This window comes from Zonotrichia albicollis, chromosome 4, assembly GCF_047830755.1.
Source record: "Zonotrichia albicollis isolate bZonAlb1 chromosome 4, bZonAlb1.hap1, whole genome shotgun sequence".
Classification (NCBI taxonomy): Eukaryota; Metazoa; Chordata; class Aves; order Passeriformes; family Passerellidae; genus Zonotrichia; species Zonotrichia albicollis.
Genome location: NC_133822.1, coordinates 15323881 through 15345375, shown reverse-complemented (window position 1 = coordinate 15345375; position 21495 = coordinate 15323881). Strand labels below are relative to the sequence as shown.

General features: G+C 42.9%; 1 protein-coding gene across 8 annotated transcripts in view; it reads left to right on the top strand.

The window, feature by feature from the left end:
• Window positions 1-21495, top strand: part of CACNA1C (calcium voltage-gated channel subunit alpha1 C) — a 451825-nt gene that overhangs the window by 369764 nt on the left and 60566 nt on the right. For all 8 annotated transcript variants that reach the window (XM_074540180.1, XM_074540173.1, XM_074540179.1 and 5 more), the window contains 8 exons: window positions 2575-2681; window positions 4132-4219; window positions 5252-5359; window positions 6328-6380; window positions 6473-6619; window positions 7487-7688; window positions 8168-8326; window positions 9510-9620. In XM_074540180.1, the coding sequence (XP_074396281.1) occupies window positions 2575-2681; window positions 4132-4219; window positions 5252-5359; window positions 6328-6380; window positions 6473-6619; window positions 7487-7688; window positions 8168-8326; window positions 9510-9620 (975 nt within the window). The remainder of the gene's footprint in view (window positions 1-2574; window positions 2682-4131; window positions 4220-5251; window positions 5360-6327; window positions 6381-6472; window positions 6620-7486; window positions 7689-8167; window positions 8327-9509; window positions 9621-21495) is intronic.

The following is a 21495-nucleotide window of genomic DNA, read 5'->3' as shown; positions in this document are numbered from 1 at the left end:
CGCAGGAGAATGGTCTAGCTTGGAAGAAAATAAAAATAGGCTGCCTTGTTCTTAACTCTAATTTTCTCAAATTGGTAGGCTAATAATTTAAATAACAGTAATTGAGCAAAGTTCTGGCTTTCTAAATGCTAGGTTCACTTGGCAGCTGGTTTTTTTTGTTTTTTTTTTTTTTTCTCAGCAAGCTCGTTCTAAGTGCTGGCAGGCAGTGCCTTAGAGTTGCTCAAATTTTCAGCTCAGGACCCTAATAACAGTATCTATATTGAAGGCTGGCAAGCAGGGTGGCCCCTGCATATTTTTATAGAGAAACGTGCTTTTTTTGATATGACTTGAAATTACCAAAGCCATAATGTTCTCCAGGGAGATGTACACATTATGCCTGTGTGCAGTTTGCATCTGTGTTTACACAATAAATCTGGATGCGCACAGATCACATGGCAGATCCAAAAGGCCTGTCAAGAAAAGGAAAATATCCCAACAGCAAAGTTTAAAAATGAAACAATATTTCAAGGTTACCTGTTTGGACTCACAATTACTAATTCTGCTTGCTCTGAAGGAAGTGGTAACACTCTAAATGATTTCAGTGAAAGCGGAACTTAACCCAGCCTGGGCCTTCCAAGGTCCTCCTATTAACTTCAGTGATTTATGACAACATCCCGGGATATTCTCTAAGTCCAAGTGGGAGAACAGTGCAAGGACCATAAGCTGAAGTCACTAAGAGCTTGGTTTCTCAGTGCATGTTTCTCTGCTGCCTTCACTGAGCACATTGTTTTGCAAAACAGCAAAGTTAATGTAGGTGGTGAAAACAAAAGAATGAATGGCCATGGGAAGTTCAAGGCTGTAGAGGAACAAGCTTCATCTGCCCCCATGTTGCTTTTAACAACATCTGCATTCTGGTGGATGTTGGCAAGGTGACTGCCAAGGATTGTTAACTGGCATCCTAAAAGGCTGTAACTTGTTTTATGCCCGAGGTGGGAGGCAGATGTAGATTACACACTCTCTGAGAGTCTCTTCTGAGATGAAAAAAATCCCTGAATAGGCTTGAGAGAACCACAATTTGTACTGAACTTAAACTCAGCAGAGCTTGCCCTCCTGATTTCAATGGTGTCTTTCTTTCAAGATTGCCATACAAAATCTAACCAGTAAAGGGCATCTTTACCACCTTTGTTATGGCAAGAACCCCTCCTCCCTTCCCCAACTGAATGTGTCTACAAGTATAAATTCTAAGCCAAGACCAGAGTTTATACTTCCTCCCCCTCTAATTTCTGTCTGATTGATAGTCAGTTCCCTGATGTCATGGATATTTGGTGAAGAAAATAATCCAATATACCATGTGCCCTTCAGCTTTGCTCTGAATAAATTTGTCACAGGCTGGAAACTTCCAGCAAATACACCATCCTAAGCAACTGGTAGGAGCTAGAAAACTCCAGTTTGATTGTCCAGTTCACACTTCTCAGCTGCAAGTCTGGCTACAGCTCAGTGTCATGGCCTCCTCGGGTTACTTTAGAAACCTAATTTAAATGAGATTCAGACGACCAAACTTAGAAGCCTGTATTCCTGGATGGGAATGAGAATTCCTCATGAAGGAACATTAACACTTGAGGGGATGGGGTTTCTTCAAAGCAGCTGCATTAGATCACTCACCAAATCTAAGGTAGGTGGTACAAATACCCCATCAGCTCACCCTCTTTAACTGTGCCAGGCTCATTTAGTCACATTGGGTAAGAGAACTCTGTTTACACTGTCACTCAATCCAGCTCTGGAGCTGTGACATCCTCCTCAAAGCCAGCAGGTTTTCAACACCCCATCACACCCAGGCAGGGCAGAGCCTCCCTTCCAAAATATGTATTTTCCCTCCCTCTGCCCAGTGATGTTGATAATGATTACCTCCACAAAGAAATTACCCTGTTCCAAGGAGTACAGCCTGAGCTTTGTAAGGAAACTAAAGGGAAAATGCAACTACATCTAGAGTAAAAATTAATAGGAAAAGGGCTGTGGGATTGAGCTGAACAGAAGGACCAAGCTGAAGAGAGCAGTAATTCCTTTTGTTTTTTTTCAGTTCAGCTCTAAAGTATCTTATTCCTGAGGGATTCTGTTCTTCCTTCATGAAAGGAAGAGCAGTCAACTGTCCACTGCAGCTGGTCCAAGTGTACTGAAAAGCGTTACAGAAGAGACCATTTTATTTTGTATTTTCTATTCAATTTTGCTAGAGAGGCCTTTATATAACAGAAGTATCCTCTGTCACTGAAGAAAAAGGGAAAAGCATATGATTGCAAAGAGTAATTTTTGCAAACAGTCATTCTGCTCCTTTGCTAATTCTAAATGTTATGTACTCAGTGCACTTAAAGTGCATATTTTTCTCTCTTTCTTTAGTTAGGCCTTTCACAGTTATCTTGCTGTCTTTTTCACTCTCTTTTCTTTCCATTGGGGCTCAACTTCTCCTTTGGGGTCTGGGGGTAAATGGTCTGCCAACAATAGAAATACTGCCCCCTCCCCAGTTATCCACCCTGAGCATAGGCAGGTGGGTTTGGCTCCTGGGCAGCTGCTGATGGCAAAGTGTGTTTGTGCTCCCTGCAGATGACTGCCTACGGGGCTTTCCTCCACAAGGGCTCCTTCTGCAGGAACTACTTCAACATCTTGGACCTGCTGGTGGTCAGCGTTTCTCTCATCTCCTTTGGGATCCAGTGAGTGAGCTATTTCCAGCTGGCTGGTTTTGGGGTGGGGATTGTAGGGCTGGGCTGGGAGGGATGGCTCAGGCTCGTTGTTTTATCTGGGTAAGATTTTCCTCATGAGCCTGTTGGAGTATTCATGAGGTGTTTTTCTCAGATGGTTCAAGGCCATTAAAATTCATCCTCAAGACAGGAGGTAGTAACTGGAAAATGCTACTCTGGCGAGCTGGAGGGGGGAATCTTTCAGAAAGAACAAATGAGAACAAAAAATGGGTGAATGGGGAATCATGACACTAAACTTTGTTCCAAGGCCTTTGTTTCACTGTATCAGTTCAGGACATTTCAATGACTTATGGTTCCCTCTTAGACTTTTCATAACCTCTTTGGAAAATGAGATTGATAATGTTTTGCTACTTCCTAAGATGCTGTGAGTCTCAGTCAATGGAAAGCCATCAAACACTTGAAGAGTTTTGTGAGACTCTTCAGAGTGGTAGTGGCTGTTCTGTCATGCTGTTGTCCTTTAGTTCACCTGTTAATTTACTTAGCAATTTATAGATTTACTTGACTATGTGTTGGTTAGGAAGTTCCCTAATTAGTTTCATATCTGGTAAGAAACAAGCTCCCAGCTGTTACCATCATAGGTTGGCAGCTCACAGAAGTTGCACGCTAAGTCAAGTAGGACAATTTGAAGGGTCCATTGGGCTTTCAGTCACAGTCTTAAGAATGGCACAGTTCTTGTTTTGATCTGCTGTTTCTTTCTTACAGACCTAAGTCAGACTCTTGGTGTGTTAACATTAAAATGTGCATTAACATTAAAACTGTTCCCAAAGTCAGTAGGAGAACATGATGTCATTGAGCACGAGGAAGATTCTCAGTCAGGGTTTAGTATTGGAAGGTGCAGAGAGCTCTGCTCCAATAGTTGTGTTCAGTACTTAACAGTGAGCACATAAGTCATCCTATTCAACTGAGTGGGAGTTTTCACATCCTTAAATTTATGTATACACTTTGATTTGTGGGTTCAGGAGCCAGACACACTGTAGGATCAAACTCCAGGTGGACAGTCTACCTTTAATGCTGGAGTCTCCTGGACTTTTCACTCTTCTATTAATATTTCAGTGGAATGCTTCTTTGAGCCTTATCTGAAAATGCCTTGGTAATGACTACATCTTGGCACAATTTCTATATCATAGATATCTACAGAATCTGTTTGCCCTGCTCTAAAAATACACCTTGCCCATGTTCCATTCCTCCTCCATTAATACAGTAGAGATTATGAAATCCAGAGCAAGCAGCCAGACCTCTGAAGAAAACAGAGAAATTGGTTTCCTTACCCCTGAAGTGCCATGGCAAAGAGTTGAATAAATCCCTTATGCAGTCTCAGGCTATGCAGAATTTCAAAGATCTGTCCTTGCTGCACACTCCCCACTTTGCTGTGTCTCTCAAACCTTCCAATACTTTCTTCCAGGTCCAGTGCCATTAATGTGGTGAAGATCCTGCGTGTTCTGCGGGTCCTCAGGCCACTGAGGGCCATCAACAGAGCCAAAGGACTGAAGGTTAGAAAAGTCCCAGTGCATTCTATGAATAAATTCAGATTATTTCAGGCTTTTGCAGTGGTTCAAGTAAAGTTTCAGCAGAATCACAGTCTGGTTGAGGTTGGAAGGGACCTGCTCATTCAGGGCCACTGAGAGCAGGTGTTACCCAGGCTTTAGGTTACCTCCAAGGAGAGAAACTCCACAACCTCTCTGGATGACCTGTTCCAATGCTCAGTCACCCTGACAGTAGAAGTGTTTCTCAATGTTCATATAAACCTACCCTGTTTCAATTTGCGCCTGTTGTCCTGTCAGGGGGAACCACTGAAAAGAGCCTGGCTCTGCCTCCTCTGCATCCTCCCTTCAGCCATTGATCAGATTACATTGACTAGATTCCCTGACCCTCCTCTCAGATGAACAGACCCAGCTCTCTCAGCCTTTTCTCCAATCCCTTAAGTCATCTTTGTGGCTCTTTCCTCCAGTATGTCCACAGCTCTCTTGTACTGAGGAGCCAGAGCTAGATCCAGCACAACAGGCACAGTCTCACCAGTGCTGAGTAAAGGGGAGGAATCACCTGCTTCAACTTGTTAAAATCTTGCCTAATGCAGCCCAGTATAGCACTTGCCATCTTTGTAGTGAAGGCTCATATTCAACTTTGTGTCCACCAGCTCCTTTTCTGACAAGCTGCTTTTCAGCTGAATGGCCACATCAGCCCAGAGGTGAAATGATGTGGTTTTCTGAAGTTACAGATGGGCCCACAACCCTAAGCATAACCTTTATGTATTAGATAAACTCCTTCCTATGTGCTGATGGGTGCCCAAATATGCAGGAAGTCTCAGAGAGCTCAGTTCTGGTATTTTCCTACCCCTTTCTGCATCCTTCTAAAAATACAGCAAGGAATGAAATAAGTTGGTCCCCTTTTCTCAGACATTACTTTGGTAATGGGTACTGCTTAAATAATTTTTTCTTATTATTTTTATTCTTGGGTTTCTCCCTTAGCCAGAACAGTTGAGAATAATCCCACAAGTGACTCTTGTTCCTCTCTCCCATTTGCAGCACGTGGTCCAGTGTGTGTTTGTCGCCATCCGAACCATCGGGAACATTGTGATTGTCACCACTTTGCTGCAGTTCATGTTTGCCTGCATTGGAGTTCAGCTGTTTAAGGTAAAACCATTGGACCCACTCCTTCATCCATTACATTGGGCTGTATTCAGGGATGGGGAGAAAAACAGCATAAAAAGCCTGAGGATGGGGTCTTTTGTGAGTAACAGGCAAGACATTTGGGGCACTGTCAGTGTTACCTGGTCTTCTGCTGCCAGCAGTTCTCCAAACCTGAGCCAGGCATATGCAGAACTCTTGCCCATCATCTGTGATCAGAAGAAATGATCAGTAATGTTGTTCTTCCCTAAACAGCTTTACATTGGCATGACATGGCCCTGGGAAGGAGAAGGGGGCTGCTCAGAAGGGTTGGTCCCTGCGGGCTCTCTGCCTCCCATCCTGCAGAGGAAGCGGCGCACCAAATGACCATGGGGGGTTGTTCATTCCCTTCTTTATGCCTGCTTTTATCTCCCTTTGCCTTTCACCACCCTCCTGACAAATGTTGAGGGCATACACATTTGTGGTATTTGTGAGGTGCCCTGGACGGAGGAGGAATTGAGAATCTGTCTCCATGTTCTTAGAAGGCTAATTTATTATTACAGAATAGAATAGAATAGAATAGAATAGAATAGAATAGAATAGAATAGAATAGAATAGAATAGAATAGAATAGAATAATGCAATACTAAAGAATAGAAAAAGGATACAGCCAGAAGGCAACAAAGAATGATAATCAAAACTTGTGATTCTCTCTTCCAGTCCCAACACAGCTGGACAGTGATTGGTCATTAAGTTAAAACAATTCACATGAAACCAATCAATGACCAGTTAGTAAACAATGTCCAAACCACATTCCAAAGCAGCAAAACACAGGAGAAGCGAATCAGATAATTATTATTTTCATTTTTCTCTGAGGCTTCTCAGCTTCCCAGGAGCAGAAATTCTGGCAAAGGGATTTTTCCAGAAAATATGATGGTGACGCACATAAAAGTACCATACAAGCAGAAGCTTCATTCCTCTTTCTTCCTTTCCTAGGGCAAGCTGTACAGCTGCACTGACAGCTCCAAGCAGACAGAAGCAGAATGCAGGTGGGTCTGAGCTTTTCCAATCCCTGCCCCTGACACCCATGGTGCCTGGCAGTTCAGGAGTGCCACATTGTGTGTGCCCTCTCCCCCCACAGAGGGTACTACATCACCTACAAGGATGGGGAGGTCAGCCAGCCCATGATACAGCCCCGCAGCTGGGAGAACAGCAAGTTCGACTTCGACAACGTCCTGACTGCCATGATGGCCCTCTTCACCGTCTCCACCTTCGAGGGCTGGCCAGAGTGAGTGTTTCTGGGACCAGTGCAACACTAAGAAATGCCCTCATTCATTTCAAATGAGAAAAGTCAAAGGCAGAGCATAGTCTTTCCCTTTCTAACCATTTAAATGACTCCAGAGCTTTAAATATAGCAGTAGTAGCACTGTAGCATTATGTACCTTGTAAATTCCCCAGGGCCTGCAGGGATTTCTGTTACTGTACTTGTAAACAGTGTAAAGCACTGTCTCTAGTTCTTAAAAGATGATTTTCATTAGTAGCAATGCTACCAGTATTTGTACCATTATTATGTGTATAAATGAATGTAAAGTGCATATCAAGTCCTTTCCAGCATTGCCAGGTTTCAGTCTCCCCATGGAGCCAGCAGGGCAATATGAAACATTTCCTCTGCAGTACTGGCAGACATGGGGTGTTGGTCCAGGACCTGCTGTCTGTGCCACTGGAGCTGGGGACTCCCCCTGAGTCACTCAGGGCGACGTGGACATGCAGGGGGCTGACCCTGACCTGTGTCACCGGGTGATGCCAACAGCAGTGTTAACTACTGGGACTGTGTTGTTATCCCAACTCCTTTTCTCACAAAACTCAGTTCCCAATACCTCTGTTGGGACTTTCCTGTCTTTTGTTACCTGAAGAGCATGATTTTGTTCAACTATGAAGACAGAACCCCTGAATAGGTTCAAATGTAGAATTAGTAAGAGCCAGGTCTTCTCCTTTGCAAGCTTTGCATTCAGATCAGTGCAAGTCTGCACATCTCTGAGTGAATAAATTTTGATACAAGTGGAAGAAAATCACAAAGTTAAACTTTATAACATCACCTATAAGGCCTCAAGGCAGTTGCAGATTTTCTCTGCATTTGGCTCCTGTTTGCTTTCAGGTTGCTGTATAGGTCCATTGATTCCCACATGGAGGATGTGGGACCCATCTATAATCACAGGGTTGAGATCTCCATCTTCTTTATTATCTACATCATCATCATTGCTTTCTTCATGATGAACATCTTCGTTGGTTTCGTCATCGTCACATTTCAGGAACAAGGAGAACAAGAGTACAAGAACTGTGAGCTGGACAAAAACCAGGTAATTTACAACATCCTGCTGTCAACAAAGATAGAAAATGCATTGAGAATAAGCTTTCAATAGATAGATGCATACAGAGAGGAAAATGTTAAGCTTGCCAGCAAATGCACAGAGAGAGGTAAATGTTAAGCTTGCCAACAAGATAGAACTGTAAGATGGCTTTGCTGACAGCTTTTAGGAGCCAGGTAAAAAAAATCATGCTCAGTGGACAACAATTACTTAAAAATGTTTGCTGTACCATTTGTTTCACTGAGATTAGATGAGCACAACAGCAGTGTCTGGCCAAAGTAAATGCACGTAGAACTCTTTAACAGGTAGAATGTGCACATTCACATTGTGACCTAATAGAAATTCTTCTACTAAGCTTTTTCATTTCAGAAAAAGAACTTGAAACATTGTAATTTTAATTACATTTGAAGGTAGCTGACCACCCTGATATTTTGGGTTTGAGTTTTAAATGTACCCTGCCTCTCCCACAGCGCCAGTGTGTAGAGTATGCCCTGAAAGCCCGGCCTCTGCGGAGATACATCCCTAAAAACCAGTACCAGTACAAAGTTTGGTATGTGGTCAACTCCACCTATTTTGAATACCTGATGTTCGTTCTGATCCTGCTGAACACCATCTGCCTGGCCATGCAAGTAAGTGAGCAAGCAGAAAACCTCCAGGTAATGAAGTAGTAGACTTTGTTGGGGGAAATGCACAAATGGCTGAGGTTGAGGCCTACTTTCACCTTCACACCATGTGTTGAGGGAGATGGACAAGCACATCAAAAAAAAAATTTTACCCTGTTCACTTCTGATGACATGTAGTTGAAATAAGGAATCTAATTGTCTCCCTCTTCCTGCTAATATCTGACACTTTCAACAATTCTAACTCCTTAAAAAAAAATTTCTCATTTCTAAACAGAGTCCTGCAAGTACTAGAACTTTTCAAGAAAAATGTTGAAAATGTCTCAACGCTGTATTTTTCTCAGCCTTGCATTCATCTTCAGCTGAATTGTTTATCTGAAACTACTTTGAATAAATCACCCTGTGCCAATGCAGATCATAAAAATCCATCCCAGCTCTTTGAAGTTTATTAAAATTAAGCAACTACAAATGGGGTCTTGTAACATGAACTGAAAGGTAACCTTAGAATAAGGCAGTGCCATGAGTTCAAGTACCATGGTCTGGAAACAGGGGTATGAAAAGTGAGGTGGCAACACTTGCAGAAGACACTGCTTGAATTAATCAATAGAGGATGGAGAGTAACTTCATAAGATCTTAATAAAATTAAGTGAATGGGCAGCATGATTGCAAATTTAATTCAGAATTGACAAATGCAACATAGTGCATATTGGGAAAATATGATTTGAGCTGCTCATGTACTTTGCAGAATCCTGAATTTAGTGTAATTACTTGGGGAATAGCTTGGTATCATTATGGACAGCTTAGTGAAACCCCTGCTTGCTGTGCAGTCACAATTAAACAAAAAAGCAATCCAAGAGGGAAGGTTGAGATAAAAATCACAATTGAAGATTGTATTGTAACATTGTGGAAATTTATAATGAGCCCTGAATTGGAACGGTAAGTATGATTTTGGTAGCCACTCCTCAAAAAGATTCTTCTAAAAAGAGGAGATCAAGAGCCAGATGGCAAAAATGGATAGAGGCATGGGAGTGTTTATGTATGAAGGGAAATGGGAATTCCTTATTGAAAAATGAAACATGCTGGGGTCTTCCTTGGAGAACCTTGGCATGAAGGGAGACCGGGAGGGGTCCTGTGTATTCCTGACTGCTGGCACATCCAATCCTCACACTCCTGCTGCGTTGCTCTTTTTCAGCACTATGGTCAGAGCTGCATGTTCAAGGAAGCCATGAACATCCTCAACATGCTCTTCACTGGGCTCTTCACTGTGGAGATGGTCCTGAAGTTAATTGCCTTCAAACCCAAGGTAGGTGCACGAGGAGTAGATTTCCCTGGCCTCTGTGTGTGTGTGCATGTGTGCGGGGCAGCTGTGAGGAGAAGGAGGAGGTGAACCTTTCTCATCTATTACCCCACCAAGAACTGAGCTGGACAGTTGCTCTCTGGATTGGAGTCTCACTTATATTTAATAACATTTTTTGCTGGAGAGTAGACACACTTAAAAAAAACCCAAAAAAAAAGTGAAAAAAGGCAACACCTGCTAATAGAGATGGTTTCTAGTTTTCATTAAGTCATCACAGTGACACTCTGCTAAGGCTGTAACGTGTCTTCCATTCTGAATGTTATTCCAATGCTCTCTCTCTGACTTTCCTTATATAATTTAAAAATAGCATCTCATGATTAGTCTCCTGACCCAAGTGAAGTTAATCAAGCATGACTCATTTTGAGTTATGAGCTTTGGAAAAAAATGTTTCTTCTGGGAGGGCTACATCTCAGTGATGGTTTGGATTGCTCTGGTTTGGAATTTAAGACTTCATTGATAATATTCAGAACCCCAGCAGGTCCTGTCTGAAAGTATTGTCCTGTGCATTGGGCCATGATATTGTGCTAGTTTAGCTGCACCATGGGGTGTGATTAGAACCTCCAAGCTCTTCCAGTTAAGTTCTCACAGCTGCTTCAGGACAAGGACAAAGATCCTGACCTCACAGAATTACCCAAGACTTCCTTCTGTGGGGTTTAAATTCAGTGATGTGTCATAAAAAGTTGAATCCAAATACCTAAATACAGGTCCCTCATGTCATTTCATATCTTCAGTGGTACCTTGACATGTGGAGTTGTGTCTTGAAGGATGCTTTGAAACATTGTGGAGATGGTCAAGATGCTCTCTGAAGCATCAGTTATTAATTGGTAAAAATGAGAATATTTGTCTGGCAGTCATGCTTGTCCTTCACGTTAAAGTTAAGGGATGACTGAATTTAGCTCCTCCCAGGTGTAATCTAACATTTTCCTCATCCTTACTTCAGAAACTTTGCTGTCCATTTCTACTGAATTTGGCCTTATTTTTTTCTTTTCAACTCCACGTTGACTTTATTCCCACCCAGCTTCTCTCTTTCTTCCACACTTTCTAGGACTTCCTCTTGTAATAGTCTTGTAATTTTATTTTTCACCTAAACCCCATATCACTTTCTTATCTTGGATGTAGTTCTCTTGGAAGTTAGGAGCATCTTGGCAGTCCTGTTGAAGACTGGGTTTTGGAGTTTTTTTGTGAGTTCTCAAACACAGTCTTGCGAAATTTAGAAGCATCATTATCTGTCTCAGCAGAGATTTTAATTTTCAGGAGAGATCTATCTTTGATTTTTGAGACTTCACCATATCTGTTAGCGAGCAAACTTTCTGTTGCTTCATAAAAGTTTTATCTGCACACCATGTACCCAGAAGTGCCTCTCACAGGCTTTATAATGTTCTTCTGATTTTGCAGTTCTGCTTCACAGGAGATTTATAACTTTCAAGAAGATGAGAATCTCAGCAGAATCTGGTTCAGAACATTTAGGGGAGAAGTTCAACCAGGTCAAATACTGAGTTCTGTACACATACAAGGAAGGCTTTACCTGACATGGTTGCTTCCAGCAGTAAGGAAATGGCATTGATGATAGTGGAAGTCCTTTCTACTTTCCTGTGCTTTACTTTCCTCTGTTCAATCTCCTTTTCAAGTTTTACTGCACAAAAAAATACTAGAAAAAAATCAACTGAGGGTAAGCAAATATCTCTGGATGGCAAAACATTGAAACAGATTTCCTAAAGTAATTGTGGAATCTTTATAGTTTGAGGATTTAGAATTAAATTGGGGGAATCTTTAATTCAAGACAGTTTAGGAATCAATGATCTGTCTTGAGACGGGCAAATGGAATAGACCACAGGGCCCCTCTCAGCCAAATTTTCCATGATTCTGTAATCTCCAAACTAAATCCCCAGCTGCTAAACTATAGTAAAAGTGAGAGTTTATCACAAGAATAGTAGAGTCTTAATGAAATCTTTTGAACTAGAACTCAGACAACAACCTCAGGTGAAAGAATAGCCAACACTAACAATAAATGTTTCAAATCCTGCTCTGGCCTGTATGCCAAAGATGGTATTAACTCATACCTCTATTTTAATTAAATACCTTAATGAAAGAAACCCCAGCTTTTCAAAAATTGAAGCAAAAGATTACAGGGAAGAAAAATAGGACTGACCTTGTGAAAACAGCTAACACAGCAAAAAGACTTTCCTCCTGCAGCATATTCACACTGAATTATGTTAAGTACCGGTTCAGTGACTAGGGTTTGGAAACCCCAGATTCCTTGTGTAACTTGTCATTGTTATGTACAAGGATTTGGCTGCAGCCTTCATTCCCTGGACTCCAAAGAAGGCAGCCCCTTCTCCCACATGACCCCTGGGACTGATGGGGACCAGCACTGGGGAGCACTGTCTGCTTCTCTTCAGGTTGCACACCAGTACTGCAGGTGAACTTGGCTGGAATATGTTCTGAAGTGGGAGTTTCCAGCATGGAGAAAGTAGTTACCTCCATCTTCTGCTTGGCTACACCTTGTGGCCAGACTACATTTGCAGATGGAAGCTGTCCCCAGGAACACCAGCTGGGAATGTCCAAAAGCATTTCTTTGACACCTGGGAGAACATCATTACCTATGCCCGGTAACCAACCACATGGCCCCAGCAAAGAAATGAGATGCTGAGTGTTATTAGTGTTTCCCAGATGGGAAATGGCAAGATGAAATGCTCATCTCTGCTGCAGACAGATTTGTCTGTCATTTCCTGAGCAGTAAAACACAAACCAGCCTTTGTTTAAGCTGCTTTGTCTCATTTTGAATTTGTGCCCAAACATCACTCTTTTCTGTGAGAAGAATACCCTAAAATAAAAGAGCTGTAAGCTTGATGACTGACAATAAGCAAGGAGGAGACTTGGTTAGCTGAAGGTGTTGTGTTCTAATGACAAGCCCCAGGAGAATGTGGCAGAACAGAACTGAAGCTGGCAACATTCAGTCTGTTTTCTCCTTTTTTTGGGTGCTTAACCCAGTAATGGATGCTGCAGCTTAACCTTCAACTGCAGCAAGACAAGCAGGAACTGAGTTGTGACTCAGAAGCAGCCACCACAGAGCTATCCCTTGCGCAGCCCCTTCCTAAAGGCACCTTGGAATGAAGGGTCTGCAGCAGCAGAACAGAGGAATGAGGATTTCTCCATCTGCACAAGGTGGAACCAGCTGCTGTTTATTCATACCTTCACCAGGGAGGGTTGGAAAGGGAACTAGGACAGATCCCTGAGGTATTGGGAGCTGCTATTGTGCTGCCTTCTCTCAGGAGCCAGCCCAGGGATGTGCCCATGTGGAACAGCTTTAGGGGAAGCCCAATCTGCAGAGTTCCTGCTGCTGCCCATAGTGTGGCATCCACGATTACAGACACACAGATTCAGCTGGAAATGGACTGGGAAATCATCAAGATCATTCAAGATCATCAAGTTCAGCTGTTAACCTACCATTGCCAAGGTCCACTAAGTAGAATGCACACCAGTGCTACTGTGAATTACCTGCATAACAACAGAAAAGGTGGCAGCCTGGCTGAACGGTATTTTTTTTTTTTACTGTATCTCTTTTTCATTTCTTCATTTCCATTCTGTGAGAAGTCTTTCTGACTTGCTGCTTTTGATAATAGAGGTGAAAAAAGCAAAGATGCTTTTCATTTGCACAGATAAGAAGCAGGTTCACACATGTGCCTGTCTACAAAGAAACCAGCGTGGATAACTCAGCCCTGCTCCCATTTCTTGTGGTGGGAGCAAGGCTTTACTTATTGAAAGGCCAGCTGTAGGAATAAGGAGCCAAGTCCAAGTCAGGGCTTGTCTCCTAACACTTACAGAAAATATGTGAAAGGAGTAGGAAGACAAGGGCTTTCCTAACTAAACATACTGTTACTCCTGAGATTTCTTGCTCTGGTCAGCAAGTCCCTTTGAAACTTGTCCTTTTAGCTGGCCATCCTGTGTGAGCAGTGTTTTGGTCTGCTTGGTCTCCTGGAGGCTGTAGAGAAGAGGGGTACATCAGCTGGAGCAGCTGCTGCTGTGGCACAGTGAGTGCCTGCCAGGCTGGGACAAGGCTCCTGAGAACCCTGTGGGTTTGTGTGACACTCCTGTGGTGCAGAGGGTCACTTACCCCATTTTTTTGCAGGATTAATCTAAACACTGTGTCAGACACAGCTCATCCATGTCTGCAGTTTTGTCAGGAGGATGTGCTAACAGTGAGCTCGAGCCATTTGGGGTGATTAGGGCTGCTGATAAAGAAAACATCCACTGCATGCCCTGCATCTCCTTACAGAGTATTAATGTGCTGCTCTGAAGCAAAGCTCTCAAATGGACCTCAGTGCTTGTTTTGGCTGATGCTCACAAACTGATTCAAGACTAGTTACTTCAAAGAGACAGTCTAAAAGTAATGCTGTTGAGCCAAGGCCTTTTGCTGCTTTGTTTTTCTAATTTTATAAATTCTCCAGCCAGTCTGCTGAGCTATTTTCCAATTCCTGCATGGAGAAACCTGCTGCTGCTGCTTCAGGCTTTTTCCAGAGAAAACTTCTGAAGGGAATGAGGTGCTGTGCTGTCTGTGGTGCTCACAGCTACCACTGTTCCAGCTTCTTAAAGAAGAAATCCCCACAAGAACCAGTCCAGGAAGGGCCAGCTGCTCTACAAAACCTGCCTGGGGTTTATCTTTTCAAGTTAAAGACAGTGACTTAAAATTCCTGTTCACATGAAGCCTCACCATCTGTCAATGTACATGCTAATGTGATGATGGATATTCCTCCAGGAATTTCAGATCTTTCCAGCTGCCTGGAATAGGCTGTTTTCCTGGTGAGCTACATCTACTTTTTCTTTCAGGAAAACACTTCATCTGTCCCCTTATTTAGCTGGGGCAGGACCACTAATCCAAGAGTTATGAATTTTCTCCTGCTGTGCCTGTCATCTCAAACTAGGGAAGACATATCCATGGAACTACTGCTATGCATGAAGTAAAGCACATGACCACATATTTTGTCACATCTGTGCCTGAGTGTGGAGAGGGAATCTTGGAGATTTCCTCTGTGGAATTATGACTATCAGAGAGACTGCAGATCACAAGTCTATTCCATTTACCAGACACTGTCAGCACCTTTCTTGCCTGGGTGTTTATGGATGTTACTTGTAAAGCAGCCTGTAACAAACGCCATCTGTCCTGCCTCAGAGAGTTCCTCCAGCCCCTCATTTATCACTGCTACTTTACTCTGCATTCCTGCCATTCTTACATGTCGTTTCTGTGCAGCAGTTTGGACTTCAGGGGGCTGTTTCAAACAAGCTTTACCCTCAGCACAAGGCACACAAGGGATCCCAGGAGGAGCTGTGACCCTCTGTGCTGTGGAAGTCACAAGTGCCACCCATGGTTATTTCTCAGCCTCCATGCACTGATGGATCTGCGTCCTCAGTGTTTCTTTCTCCCCTGATGCATTTGCACTTCTTTATTCCTCTTTAAGCTCCTCTCAGTCAGCGTTTATCATGCATTTGATGTACAGATATTTCTTCTAAAACCTGCAAAATGACTCATCTGTTTTTGTTCCCTTTTTACCAGTACATTTCTCATGCTTTTATGCCTATAAACAGATCTTTGAGCAGTCTCTCCTAAAGTCACACTGGCTGCTTCATACTACTCACATTCTTCTTTCTCACCAAAATCATAATCTGTTATTCCTTGGTCAGGATAGAGGCTTTAACATTTCCACAAACAGCTGAAATTTATATCCATAGAAACAATGCTGGTTAATTTTGGAAATCTAATGCTTTTTGTCCTTCTTCATTCTAGTACATGTAGAAATACCTGTATAGCTTAGGATGCTACCCTAGCATCATTCATCACAGTTTTATTTCTCCAGTTTATACAGAGAAAGGGAAGCAAAAACTTTATGCACAGATAAAAAAACATCAGAAAAACTGGTTACAACTCAGTGGTCTTTTGCCCAGAGCTAAATAACACTTCAGCTCTATCCAACAGGAATCACAGTTAGTTAAAAATCACATGCTCTGGGATGCAGTGTGGTGGCATAAATTAGTGGTTTAGGCTGTGTAAATGTGAGCCCATGGTGCAGGCAGCTGCTTTCCTCCATGGACAGCATGGACAAAGCTGTGTGGCCAAATGGGATGGTGGTCAAGTGGCTCTTCTTACTTTGCAGACTTCCTTTGCTGGTTTTGGCAAGTCCTTAACCTTGGTAGACACCTAATTGTTTCCTCAGCTTCAATAGTATTATTTCTGTTTTGGAGGGGCAGCCTCTACATGTGGAATATTTGATGACTGAATCATGTACCCCCTGCAAGAGGAAGGTCAGCCTCCAACCACCACCCTGGCTCTGGGGGAGAGAAATGCTTTAAAAGGCAAAAGAAAGCTCAAGAAAGCTGGTTATGTGTCAAAACCTGTGGGTGGGGAATAATGTACATCATTTAACAAGAAGGAAGAGTGAGCTGTGCTTGATGGTGGGTAAGGAGTAGAGAGCATGCAGAGAGCTAGGAATGATCAGGTAAGACAGTTTGTTAGCTGAAGAAAAGGAAAGAACAAAACCAAAAAGAACCAACAGGTCTGAGAGGAAAAGAGGGAAAACCCAAGTCCATGGAGTAAGAAAAGCCATACAGATAATGAAGAGTGGGAAAAGATAAAATATCCTTAAAGGTAGAAAGAAAAAGAAAAAGATAAATTTAAGACCTTGGAATAGTAAAGTGTTAGTAAAATGGAGGAAGATGTGATTGGACAAAAAGGGATGCAAGGAAAAGAAAAACACAAACAGGACTGAATGAAAAAGTAAACGTGGGAAAGGATTTTTAGAAAATTAAAAACTGAATTAAAACCCATACCTTTAAGCTAATGAGCATCTTTTTGTGCTTCTAAAGTTCCCTGGCAGGCATCCCAGGTCTCCATGTTCAAGCACATTAGAACCTCAGCCACAGAGCCTCCCTGTGTGGAGGGAATTCATCAGAATAAGTTGCAGTAGAAGCTGGGTACAGTATGTTTCCCTGCTTCTCTGGATTAAACTCAGCCCTGTTTCAAAATGTATCATCAGGTTACCCCAGAAAGGCTTTCCTTTCTCACCCCAAATTTTGTTGTGGTGAAATCTGAATGTCTTGTATGTTCCTCTGGATTTTCTATGCCACCAGTAGCTCAGCTGGAATTAATCTCAGCTGCTCCAGTGAGCCCAGTGGCTGCAATACACCCAGAAATCCCTGAATTTGTCATGCCCAGATAAAGATACCAGTGACTGCATCTCATGTGAAGTAAGCCTGAGACTCTCAAGGAATTGCTGAATCAGCCTCAAGGGCTTTGAGGCTGAAAAAGGGGAAAAATATCTTCTTCTTCATTAATCACTCCTCTGCTTTCCCTTTCCTGTGATTACCTGTCTGCCAAGATTCCCATGCATTTAGCACAGGATACACATCATGCAGAGACTTGAGCATATTGTCTGTCATGTCCATGGGTCTGGAAGGAAGAAGGAGCCTCTTTTCTAAGCCTTTCTGAAAAAGTAAATGCTAAAAGTACTGTGTGTCAGAGCAGCATGTGTAGGTGACTTTGGTGGGAAGAAATACTTGGAATAATTATTCTGGACATGAATGACCAGGTCATCCCAGTCCTTTGTGCACATCAGTGGGTTGGCACAGTCAGCTGATAGACTTGCTCCTGGGAGCTGCTTGCTGGACAGAATTTCTATCTGCCCATATGTCCAGGAAAAGAGAGGCTAAGGAAGAAAGTGAGCCTCTTGCAGCCCAGTCTGTGCCACAGCATTCTCCCAGCAGTTCAGCACTGCTGGGGCTTTCTCACAGACCATGGAAGACCCCTCTATCCAAGAGCCAAAGCCTGGATTTGTTATTCCAGGTACCTGATTGAAACCACTCAGGAGAGAGTGCTGCCAACTTGTTACAAGGCAGTGACATTTGAAAAAGGGAATTACAGGAGCACTACTCCTAGTGCTTTAGACTGCTGGCCCATCAAGTAGGGCCTTGAATAATAAATCTTCCAGTTAATACAGAGAAAGGAAATTTGCTACAGAATGCTCAGGGATGAGGTTGATTTAGCTGCAGTTTCTACAAATGAGGAGTTAGCTAGCAGATAGCTGCCTTCTCTATCATGTGAAAGCACAGGGAATCCTCTTTGGTGGCTTCTAGATTTCACTGAGTTCCTCACCAGTTCCTGAGTGTGTGTGGGAGAGGAAATCTGGCCCTTCCAAACACTTTAAAGGAGAAGAAAGTAGTGCCAGACTAAAGTTGTTCTATTGTGCATATGCTTATATTCTGAGATGGCATAGGCGTGACTGAGCCCAAACAAGTCATGCAGTGTGAAAAACACTTGGTAGGTGAACGTAACAGAAGAAAAGAGATGGATGATGAGAAATGAAACTTTCACCCTAAATCCTAGCTCATAACTCTGCTTGAATCTGGGTCAGGAAGCATCAAAGCCTTCCTTGTCAGCGCTGGTTGACATCCTGTATAAAGTGGCTCTTTCCCATTTTACTGCAGAAAATAAATATATCTGTTACAAAGATATGAGCAGAGTGCACCTTATTTGGTTTCTTTGTTGTTGCCCCTAAGAAAGAGGCCAACAAAAAAATAGTATCCAGAACAAACTTCCCTCTTCAGGAAAAGGACTTGTCCTTTCATATTGTGGTGGAAACAGTTGGTGAGGGACAAAAAGGCTGTTTGATCTGCTGCTCCCTGTGTTAGATCTGTTGTTTAAATGCAGGATGTTCTCCTTCCTGGAGGACAAGGCCAGCAATTTTCTGCAAATAGATCCTCTAATTACTATAGAGAACGTGTGAAACCTCTAACAAGGATCAGCCAGAGCTGTGCAATCCTCCAGCTTTCTGAAGGATCAGTGGAGAATTCAGTGGGCAGAAAAGGCTCTTAAAGGAGCTGTGTAAGAGCTGCAGTGATAGAGGACCTTTTCCCTCACAGCAAACATACCCAGAGAATTTGCATATTGCTGCAACATTATGACAGATGTATTTTCAGTCTGGCACTTGGGGGTTTTAATGTCGTTATAAATGATCAAAAATAATTATATGACTGCACAATGCAACAGTGTGGGAAGCACTGTATTAGCTATTGCACTTAATTATTTAATACAGAAAATTATCCACATGATGTTAAAAGCCCAGTGGGATGGTGAACCAGGGCCTCACTCACAGCAGCAGCAAGAGGCTGGAAAGGGAACAGTGCCAGGGAAAAGCAACAGACAAAAAATCCCAGCCCTCTATCACTTCCTGTGAGGTTGTTTTAAAGGGTCCAAAGCTCTCAGAGATGTGAATCTTCACAGAAGAATGGTACCAGATAACAGGCTGTGATACAGCCCCTGTTGAGAAGCATATGTCCTGTTAGAAAGTGATATTTCCACTGGCAAATGGAAACCTGGCTGACATCTAAGAGAGGTGATCTCCCTTCTTTCATGCATCTGGCTTTTAGAGACCTTGGAAACTTTAGTTTTCTTTGTTTCTGCTTCCCCAAGAGTCAAATGACAGTAATCATCCTCTTTTGGCAAGTTATGATTGATGGATTACATAAAAATAAGTATTCTTTTACTACCTACTCTAATCCATATAAAATTAAGCCTTTTATAGAAATGAAATAACTTAAAAGAAACTATCTAAAAACCTACAGCTCATACCTACTGTGCTGTTCCTGGAACATTGTCCCCTTCTGCCACTCAGCAGCCACATCAGAGCAGTCCACAGCCTCTTCCCCTGCTTCATACAGAGAAGGGAATCTGTTCCAAGTCCAGCCCCATATTCAGAATGCTTCTTCACCCACTGCTTGCCCCTGTCTCATCTTCCCAAAACTTGCAGTGACTCTTCACTCTGAAAGATGTGGCCCTTCTGTTCTTGTAGCCTGAGTTTTCCTTCTTTTGAGTCATTCTTGCCTGGGCTGGCATGTCAGTCCTACTTTAGGAGACAGACTATCTTAAACAATAAAACCCATCCTTCAGCTCTTCTCATAGGACTGTTTCATATTGCTGGGTTGGTTTTTTGCCTTCAGGAGTTATTTATTGGCCCTCATCAGGACATGCTGCTTCTAGACCTTCCAAAGTCTTTGAGCACTTGCAGCTTCTTCCAAATGGAATTTGACAGCAAAGTTCTCACGGAATGCCCTTTGTGATAAAAGATCTGTTCACCCATCACATTCATTTTTCAGTCTTTCTGGTAAAACTTGTGCTTATTTTGTTTCTCTTTGCTGAGAACAAATCTGGTTTCTGGCTGCAGGGCAGTAATTGTTAACTGACTGCTGTGAGCTTACTGCTCATGAGAAAAAGGGCCTGACTCCTCATGGGGTATTGCTGTGTCACAAAATACCTGTGGGAAGGTCAGGAATGTTTATCTGATTTTCTAGGTGGACAGTAAAATTTATAAGAGAGCTTTCAGCTATTCTGCCACCATTTTCATGCATTTATATCAAGAGGCCTTAGTCATTATTGTTCAGAGGCATTACTCACCCTTCCTTCAAAGGCACTTAAGAGCAATCCAGGCCAAAAATTACATCAGGATCAGCTAGTTGAATCATCCAGTTTCAGCATGCTTTACTGGTATAGTTTCTTCAGGCCTTCTCAGCATATTGCCTAGAAATATGCTCTTTGCTATGTCTAAGAGATGCTTTCGTAACAAATGCTTCCATCTTGCCTTTGTCATGCTTCTTTCCCAGTCTTTGGAGGACCTGGGACCAGAAATTGCTCTTCAAGCCTCCCCCATGGCTGAGAGCCTGTGTATTTCAACCACTTTACAGTAAATGAAATAGAGGGAGATGTAAGATGACTGTGCCACCAAGTGCCAGCACCTTCAGCACCTGAAGGGGGTCTGCAGGAAGGCTGGAAAGGGTCTTTTTGCAAGGGCACATAGTGATAGGACAAGGGGGAATGGCCCCAAACTGAAACAGGGCTGGGTTAGATTAGAAAATAATTCTTTACTGTGAGAGTGTTGAGGTCCTGGCACAGGCTGCCCACAGAAGCTGTGGGTGTCACATCCCTGGAAGGGCTCAAGGCCAGGCAGGATTGGGCTTTGAGCAACCTGGGATAGTGGAATGTGTCCCTGACCACGGCAGGGATTGGAGCTGGATGGATCTTTAAGGTCCCTTCCAGCCCAAACCATCCCAGGAGTCCATGTAGATGGGCATGGAGGCACTCACAGAGCTCTTTGGAAAATTCAGTTCTGGTGAAACGAACTGGATTGCAAAATCTGGAAATGGAAATTCTCCAGTCACAGATATGATACAGTCTTTTCTAATCGTATCTTCCAGACATTATCAATTATCATTAGGTGTGTAGAGCATAAAAAAGAGATTCTGTATTTCCAGCCTCCATAAATGTTAATAGCTTTGTCAAATAGTGGCCTGGGGACTTTGGTTCAGGCAGTGGGGTTTTTTGGGGTTTTTTCCTCTGATGAAGGTATTTGTTCCCCAGAAGGACAGGTGAGACCTGTAATTTGCTTTAGGATCTACAGGATCTCAAACCATAATCAGAAGGTGTCCACTTCAAAGTGGTCAGTAATGAGGTACCTCAGTTTTCTTCCAGCAACATAGAAATAAACATCTGAGGTCTTTTTCCAGACCACAGAGCCATTCACATCCTCCAACTCTTTTGTTTCTGTCAAGAAGAGTATTCAGGATGCCCAAGCAGGCCCTCAGACCTCAAGGGACACCTGCCTGCTTTCACGGGTGCCCTCATTGTGGGGGAGAGCATGAAGCAAGTGAGGGAGAACAAAGGGAAACAACATTTTTGAGTGTCCATCTTGGGCTATAAGTTGGTCTTGTTTTCTTATGGAATAAGCAGAGTCATGAGGCTCGTTCAGAACTCACCAGAACAGTCTGGAGGGATGAAATG